The following is an 8,744-nucleotide window of genomic DNA, read 5'->3' as shown; positions in this document are numbered from 1 at the left end:
CGTTGGAGAGGGTGCAGAGGAGGTTTACCAGGATGCTGCCTGGTCTGGAGGTTATTAGCTATGAGGAGAGGTTGGAGAAACTCGGATTGTTCTCACTAGAGCAACGGAGATTGAGGGGCGACTTGATAGAAGTTTACAAAATTCTGAATGGCATGGACAGAGTAGATAGTCAGAAGCTTTTTCCCAGGGTGGAAGAGTTAATTACTAGGGGACTAGATTTAAGGCGAGAGGAGAAAACTATAGAGATGTGCAGGGCAAGTTTTTTATGCAGAGGGTAGTGATTGTCTGGGATTCGCTGCCAGAAGAGGTGGTGGAAGCAGGTATGATAGTGGTGTTTAAGAGGCAGCTTGACAAATACATGAATAGGATGGGAATGGAGGGATACGGACCCCAGAAGTGCAAAATGTTTTAGTTGACGGGCAATATGATTGGCGCAGGCTTGGAGGGCCGAAGGGCCTGTTCCTGTGCTGTACTTTTCTTTGCTCTTTGTTCTGTGTCCGCTCTCCCAGATCCTGTGTCCATTCTCCAGACTCTGTGTCTGCTCTCCCAACTTCTGTGGATGCTCTCCCAGATCCTGTGTCCACTCTCCCAACTCGTGTCCACACTCCAGACCTTGTGTCCACTCTCCCAAGCCGTGTCCGCTCTCCCAACCCGTGTCCGCTCTCCCAGACCTGTGTCCACTCTCCCAACCTGTGTCCACTCTCCAGACCCTGTGTCCACTCTCCCAGACATAGGGTCTGGGAGAGCAGTAACAGGTTAAGACAGCGGACACAGTGTCCGCTCTCCCAGACCCTGTGTCCGCTCTCCCATCTTCTGTGTCCCCTCTCCCAGACCCTGTGTCCCCTCTCCCAGACCCAGTGTCTGTTCTCCCAACTTCTGTGTCTGCTCTCCCAGATCCTGTGTCCGCTCTCCCAACTCCTGTGTCCGCTCTCCCAACCTGTGTTCGCTCTCCCAAACCCTGTGTCCACTCTCCCAGACCTTGTGTGCACTCTCCCAAACCGTGTCCACTCTCCCAGACCCTGTGTCCGCTCTCCCAACTCCTATGTCCCCTCTCCCAGACACAGGGTCTGGGAGACCAGTAACGGGTTAGGACAGCGGACACAGTGTCCACTGTCCCACACCCTGTGTCCGCTCTCCCAGACCCTGTGTCTGCTCTCCCAGACCCTGTGTCTGCTCTCCCAACCAGTGTCCACTTTCCCATCTTCTGAGTCCCCTCTCCCAACTCCTATGTCCACTCCCCAGACCCTGTGTTCACTCTCCCAGACACAGGGTCTGGGAGAGCAGTAACAGGTTAGGACAGCGGACACAATGTCCGCTCTCCCAGACCCTGCGTCCGCTCTCCCAACTTGTGTGTCTGCTCTCCCAGATCCTGTATCCGCTCTCCCAACTCCTGTGTCCACTCTCGCAACCCGTGTCCGCTCTCCCAGACCCTGTGTCTGCTCTCCCAGCCAGTGTCCACTCTCCCAACCTCTGTGTCTGCTCTCCCAAGCTCTGTGTCCATTCTCCCAACTCCTGTGTCCGCTCTCCCAGACCCTGTGTCCGTTCTCTCAGACCCTGTGTCCACTCTCCCAGCCCATGTCCGCCCTCCCAGACACTGTGTCCACTCTCCCAACTCCTCTGTCCGCTCTCTCAGAAAAAGGGTCTGGGAGAGCAGTAATGGGTTAGGACAGCGGACACAGTGTCCGCTCTCCCAGACCCTGTGTCCATTCTCCCAGACCCTGTGTCTGCTCTCCCAACCAGTGTCCGCTCTCCTATCTTCTGTGTTCCCTCTTCCAGACCCTTTGTCCCTTCTCCCAGACCCTGTGTCTGCTCTCCCAACTTCTGTGTCCGCTCTCCCAGATCCAGTGTCCGCTCTCCCAACCCGTGTCCGCTCTCCCAGACCCTGTGTCTGCTCTCTCAGCCAGTGTCCACTCTCCCAGATCCTGTGTCCGCTCTCCCAGATCCTGTGTCCGCTCTCCCAACCCGTGTCCGCTCTCCCAGACCGTGTCTGCTCTCACAGCCAGTGTCCGCCCTCCCAGATCCCGTGTCCGCTCTCCCAGATCTTGTGTCCGCTCTCCCAGATCCTGTGTCCACTCTCCCAAACCGTGTCCGCTCTCCCAGACCCTGTATCTGCCCTCCCTGCCAGTGTCCACTCTCCCAACTTCTGTGTCCGCTCTCCCAAGCCCTGTGTCCGCTCTCCCAACTCCTGTGTCCGCTCTCCCAGACCCTGTGTCCGCTCTCCCTAGGCCTTGTGTCCGCTCTTCCCCGACCCTGTGTCCACTCCCCCAACTTCTGTGTCTGCTCTCCCAACCTGTGTCCACTCTCCGGACCCTGACAACTATACTTTGCCATCACGCTTGCCCATCCCAAGCCCTCACAGCCATTGGATCTATCCCTCTAAAAACAACTGGCCCCCTGGCTGGAGACACTGCACAGCTTTCACTACAGTTGAGGGTCTGTTTCTGAGTGAATGCTGTACATTGTGCAAGGTCTGTATTTTGCATGGTTTGTGACATTTTTCAACCCTCAAATTGTGTTTTTCTCTCTCCTTCTGTTTGAGTATTGAGAGAGACTGGATTCTGTCTGCTCTCACTCACTGTACAAAGACCTGGAATGTTTGCACAGAATCATTCTAATATTTTCAAAGATTATGTTAGTACACTGAATAAATCTCACAATGAATCAGTCCCATGTCTATCTTTGAGTTTCTGTTATTCTGAACATTTACACACCTCCAACTGACAAACCCAAAAACTGAACCCAGTGACTTGGCACAATGACAGCCTCTGTTTTACCAGAATACAGAAAGGATATGAAAATTAAACCTTGGCCTCACAACTAGGAAACCCAACTGAATCTTCCATTTCATGCTGGCAATTCAGTTTGGGACAAGAGTTTTCATCAGCAGTAATGACAGGAACCAGCTTGTGGGGGGTAGGGGGCCGGTTCTGATGAAAGGTCATTATGCTGAAACATTGAATCTGTCCCTCTCCTCTCCAACTGCCAAGCTTGCTGAGTGTCTCCAGCATTTCATTTTATATTCCAGATTTCCAGCATGTGGGATATGTTGTTCTTGTTAATGTTGGAGCAGTACTGGAGCCTGACACCTGGTGGAAAATCAGTGATGGTGTTTGCATAGCTTCACAATAACTCCTCTCTCAGCCTGCATTACTGGAATGGAATCTGTGACTGTGGGGCCAGTGAGAGACAGCATTACTGGGTGTGAGGAACCAGTGAGAGACAGCGTTACTGGGTGTGAGGAACCAGTGACAGACAGCGTTACTGGGTGTGAGGAACCAGTGAGAGACAGCGTTACTGGGTGTGAGGAACCAGTGAGAGACAGCGTTACTGGGTGTGAGGAACCAGTGAGAGACAGTGTTAATGGGTGTGAGGGGCCAGTGAGAGACAGCGTTACTGGGTGTGAGGGGCCAGTGAGAGACAGTGTTACTGGGTGTGAGGGGCCCATGAGAGACAGCGTTACTGCGTGTGAAGGGCCAGTGAGAGACAGTGTTTCTGGGTGTGAGGGGCCAGTGAGAGATTGTGTTACTGGGTGTGAGGGGCCCGTGAGAGACAGTGTTACTGGGTGTGAGGGGCCAGTGAGAGATTGTGTTACTGGGTGTGAGGGGCCCGTGAGAGACAGTGTTACTTGATGTGAGGGGCCCGTGAGAGACAGTGTTACTTGATGTGAGGGGCCCGTGAGAGAGAGTATTACTGGGTGTGAGGGGCCAGTGAGAGACTGTGTTACTGCATGTGAAGGGCCAATGACACAGAGTTCAGACCAGTGCCTTTACTTCACAGTTTTTACTGGTGTTCAGTTTTAAGGACGTTCTTTTGGGGGAGGGCAAGCAGCTAGAGGTTGTGGTCCACATTGGAATCAATGACATAGGCAGGAAAAGGGACAAGGTCCTGAAAGCAGGTTTTAGGGAGTTAGGGTGGAACTCGAAAAGCAGGATCTCAAGAACAGTAATCTCAGGATTACGCCCAGTGCCATGTGGTAGAGAGCCTACGAATAGGAAGATTGGGCAGTTCAATACGTGGGTGGAGAAATGGAGTAAGAGAGAGGTGTGGAAACACACTCGGGGAGGCTTCTTAGTCAAACGAAACAAATTTTATTTACATGAGAGCTTCCGTGGCTGCTTGTATCCAGCCAGTCCCTCATCCAGACACTTTCCCCTAGGAAACCAGAAGGAAACATAATTCAGACCAGTATTCTTATTTCCCAGTTTTGACTGTTTTCCCTTCTAGGAAACCTCTCCTTAGAATTTATTCCCCTGTGCTAGCCACACATTGCTTGACCAAATCATGCGATCCATACTCAGTTGAACTAATCTCTTAAAAGTGACAATCATCACATCACTCCCCCCTTAACTCCTTTGTACAGCTTTTCAGTTAAGAATTGCTTTATACAATTAAACGAAGGATTTTCTGAATTCTAGAAATAGTTACATATATAGTTATAAATTAAGTCTTTGGGGTGGTTTTCGAATTTGTGTCGAGGTGGGTAGCGCAACAGATTGTGAGGCTTCTACTGGATCGACATCTTCCTGAATTGTTTTAACAGGTACCTCCTGGGGGACCACCAGTTTCTGCTCAGTCCTCCCCCTGCTTGGAGCTCCTCCTTTTGCAGGCACAGGGAAGGTTGCCTCCTGCTCCCTGGCAGTCCTCTGCTCCAGCTGCCCTGGGCTCACAGCCATATTTGGTACAGACAATTCATTATCATTAGCTTTCACAAGGATGTCCTTGACATTTATTACAGGTCAACTAGAATCTTCAGTGTACACAGGTTCACCAACACTCGTTGAGTGAGAGAGTGCCTCTCAACCCCTCAAATGGTCAACATGCTTCTGAACGATCTGTCCCTCTATCCTTACTAGATACGAAAGAGGTCTGGCCTCAGAGACTACCCACCCAGGAATCTACCTAGGACCGCTACCGAAGTTTTTCACCTACACATTTTCATTAGTCGAGAACTTCCTAGCTCTACTGTGGGAATTATGACTCGTCTTCTGGTTGCACTGACTTGATTCTACCCTCCCCTGCAAATTTGGAAACACATGACTTAGCCTCATCCTAAGATTACGTTTCATTAACAGTTCAGCAGGAGGAACACCTGTAGTTGCCTGTGGGGTGGTGTGGTAACTCAGCAGAAAATGTGAGACTCTCGTTGCTAAAGATCCACCTGATAGTTTCTTCATGCCGGATTTAAAAGTTTGGATAGCTCTCTCAGCTAAGCAGTTCAATGCTGGGTTGTAGGGCGCTATCTTTATGTGTTTTATACCATTAGGAGTGGTGAAGTTTTGAAACTCCTCACTTGTGAACACTACCTCATTATCAGATATGATTATTTCAGGCAAACCATGAGTTGCAAAACAGTGCCACAGCTTTGATGGTCACCATCAATGTTGGTGTTTTCACCTCAAAAATTTCTATCTACTTAGAGTGTGCATCAATTATGAGGAGAAACATTATATCCATAAATGGGTCTACAGAATCGACATAGATGCAGAACTATGGCTGCTAAGTTCATTCCCAAGCTGTGGCTGGAGCTGTGGCTGGCAGGTCTTGCTGCAACTGGCACTGTTGGCAGTGCCTTACCATGTTCTCAATATCAGTGTCAATTCCGGGCCATTATACATAACTCCAGGCTAACATTTTCATTTTCGAGATACCAGGGTGGCCACTGTGTAGTTCCATCAGGAGTAGCTCCCTGCCTGGCACAGGAACGACCACTCGCGCTCCCCATAGCACAAGACCATCATGACAACTAAGTTCATGTTTACAGGTGTAGGGGTTCATGCACTCTGAAACTGCCTCATTTCCCCATCCCGTAAGGATTTTATCTTGTACTCCAGATAACAATGGCTTCCGGCTGGTCCAGGTTTTGATTTGTTTTGCACAGACTGGTAGTGTATCCAAAAAGGTTAAGGCCAAGACAATTTCTTGAGGAATAGGTGTACATGTAATACTTTCTCTCAAGGGCAGGTGAGTTGGGCATCCACATTTGCAATATGTACCCCTGGTTGGTGTTTGAAGGTATATTCATATGCAGCCAGGATCAATGCCCACCTCTGTATTCTCGCAGAGGCTATTGGTGGAATAGCTTTGTTCACCTTAAAAAGGCCCAGCAGCAGCTTGTGGTCTTAAACAATAGTGAAGTGCCTCCCATGTAGATATTGATGGAATGTTTTGATGCCAAAAACTATTGATAGGCCCTCTTTTTTGATTTGTGAATAGCCTCTTCCAGCTACTGATAGTGTTCTTGGCACATATCCAATCAGCCTTTGAGCCGTCAACCATTTCATGGGACAACACAGCTCCAATGCCACATGGAGAGGAGTTACACATCAGCATTAGTTCCTTTGATGGGTCAAAGACTGCAGCAATTGCTTTACCTTGTTGAAAGCTGTTTCCTGAGGAATTCCCCAAAACCAGCAATGGTGCTTCTTTAGAATTACCTGGAAAAACTCAGCAGGTCTGGCAGCATCGGCGGAGAAAAGAGTTGACGTTTCGAGTCCTCATGACCCTTCAACAGTTCTGTTGAAGGGTCATGAGGACTCGAAACGTCAACTCTTTTCTTCTCCGCCGATGCTGCCAGACCTGCTGAGTTTTTCCAGGTAATTCTGTTTTTGTTTGGATTTCCAGCATCCGCAGTTTTTTGGTTTTTATCTTTATTAATGGTGCTTCTTTAGTAGGGTCAGTAAGGTGGCCTGCACAGTGGAAAGATTTGGCAAAAACCACCCATAATAATTGACTATTCCTAGAAACGATTTAAGTTCTGACACATTCGTAGGGGAAGGTGCTTCTTTTGTGGCCCTGACTTTCTCCTCGACAGGGTGTAGCACTTGAGCATTGATCCTGTGTCCCAGGTAAGTCAGCTCCATGGCTTGAAAAGTGCACTTTTTTTTCTTGAGGCAAACTTCAGCCTCCTGAAATCTTTTTAAATTTGCCGGATGTTCAGCCTCTGTGGCTCCTGTGATGAGTATATTATTGAGGTATACCACAACCTGTGGCAACCCCTGTAGTAGGCTCTCCATTGTGCGTTAGAATATTGCACATGCTTGCAAAAGGCAGGTGTGTGCACTGAAAATGCCCTTTGTGGGTGTTTATTGTGACATATCCTCAGGAACTGTCATCCAACTCAAGCTGTTGATAAGCATGACTCATATCCATCTTGGCATATGATTGGTTCCCAGCCAGCTTTGCATAAAGATCTTCAACCGTGGAAGAGGATACTTATCCAGCTCTGTGGTTTGATTGATGGTTTGTTTGTAATTACTGCAAATGTGGATAGTATTGTCAGGCTTCAAAACGGGGACCATGGGTGGAGCCCTTTCTGAAAACTGAGCTGGCTGGATAATACCTCGTTCTTCTAACCTCTTTAGTTCAGCCTCCACTTTCTCATGCAGGGCTTACGCAGGGGCTTGCTCTGAAAATCGAGGGGTGGATTTCGGATTCACGTAGATTTTGGCTTGTAAGCCCTTAATTTTACCTAACTCATCCCGGGAGACACTGTCATATTTTCTTAATAATTCTGACAATCCCCCTGACCTCACCTGGAAAACGTTAGCACAATTTAACTTTACTTTGACAAAAGCAAAATACTGCAGATGCTGGAAATCTGAAACAAAAACAGAAAATACTGGAAAAACTCAGCAGGTCTGACAGCATCTGTGGAGAGAAAGACAGAGTTAACGTTTCCAGTCCGTATGACTCTTCAGAGATAAAGAGAAGTAGAAATGTGATGAAATTTATACTCATCTTCCGAGTTTAAGGAGAGGGGGTGGAGCAAGTGAAGCTGGATAGAAGACCAGTGATAGAGGGATATGGACCACGGAAGTGCAAAGTGTTTTAGCTTGACAGGCAATATGATCGGCGCAGGCTTGGAGGGCTGAATGGCCTGTTCCTGTGCTGTACTTTTCTTTGTTCTGATAGGTGGAGGCAAAGGAGAGAGATTGCCAGAGATGTCATGGACAAAAAGTCAAAGGGGTGTTAATACTAGTGGTACTGGCTAAAGGAGGTGCTGATGGTGGCATTAAGGTCAGAAAGCAGAATGTGATAATAGCAAGACTCTGCACTCTGGAAAGAACAACATGAACAAGTGTCAGATAGCCCTTGTGGGGGTGGGGTGGCGTGGAGGGAGGGGATGGTGGTGGGAAAAAAAGATTGTTTTGTCTCCACCTCGTGTCCTGTTTTCAATGAATAAAAATTAAAATAAATACAAATAAAAATAAGTGGATAAAAAATAAAATGAAATGAACACTGAGAAAAGGGGATAAAAAAAAATGTGAGGATGGAAGAAAGAGTTCATGGAGTTGTTGAACTCAATGTGAAGTCCGGAAGGCTGTAAAGTGCCATGTCGTAAGATGAGGTGCTGTTCCTCCAGTTTGCGTTGAGCTTCACTGGAACAATGCAGCAGGCCAGGGATGGACATGTCACTGTCACCGTCACCAAGTGAAAAAAAAGTGACATCACAGGAAAACCGTAAGTTCATTGGTTGGTAAGTAACTGCTAGTTTGAACTACCTATTCTAAGTTGATTTCAGATTAAGGGTGACTACTGGGGCCAGGATCAGAGGTCTAACACTTCAGCTTTAACTCAGCAGAGAGAGCGAGTTCCAGTTGATTTTAAAAAGGGTATTTTGAATCTCAATTCTAACTTGCTTTCAGATTAAAGGTAAATAGGAGAAATGTTTTACAGATTGATAAACTAAAGACCAGTAGGAAATTTAAAAACTAATTAAATAAAATAGAGATGCAGAGCCAGGC

The 8,744-nt window shown here is 47.9% G+C and overlaps 1 protein-coding gene across 1 annotated transcript in view; it reads right to left on the bottom strand.

Annotated features, from left to right (window-relative positions):
- Window positions 1-4,057: 4,057 nt before the first annotated feature.
- nipal3 (NIPA like domain containing 3) overlaps window positions 4,058-8,744 on the bottom strand; it is a 94,815-nt gene continuing 90,128 nt past the window's right edge. The window contains exon 11 of the mRNA XM_041212731.1: window positions 4,058-4,152. Within this exon, the coding sequence (XP_041068665.1) occupies window positions 4,073-4,152 (80 nt within the window). The 3' untranslated portion in view covers window positions 4,058-4,072. The remainder of the gene's footprint in view (window positions 4,153-8,744) is intronic.

The sequence above is a fragment of the Carcharodon carcharias genome, chromosome 19, assembly GCF_017639515.1.
Source record: "Carcharodon carcharias isolate sCarCar2 chromosome 19, sCarCar2.pri, whole genome shotgun sequence".
In the NCBI taxonomy this organism is placed as follows: domain Eukaryota; kingdom Metazoa; phylum Chordata; class Chondrichthyes; order Lamniformes; family Lamnidae; genus Carcharodon; species Carcharodon carcharias.
The sequence above is the reverse complement of the archived record's forward strand: the minus strand, read 5'-3'. Positions and strand labels throughout refer to the sequence as shown.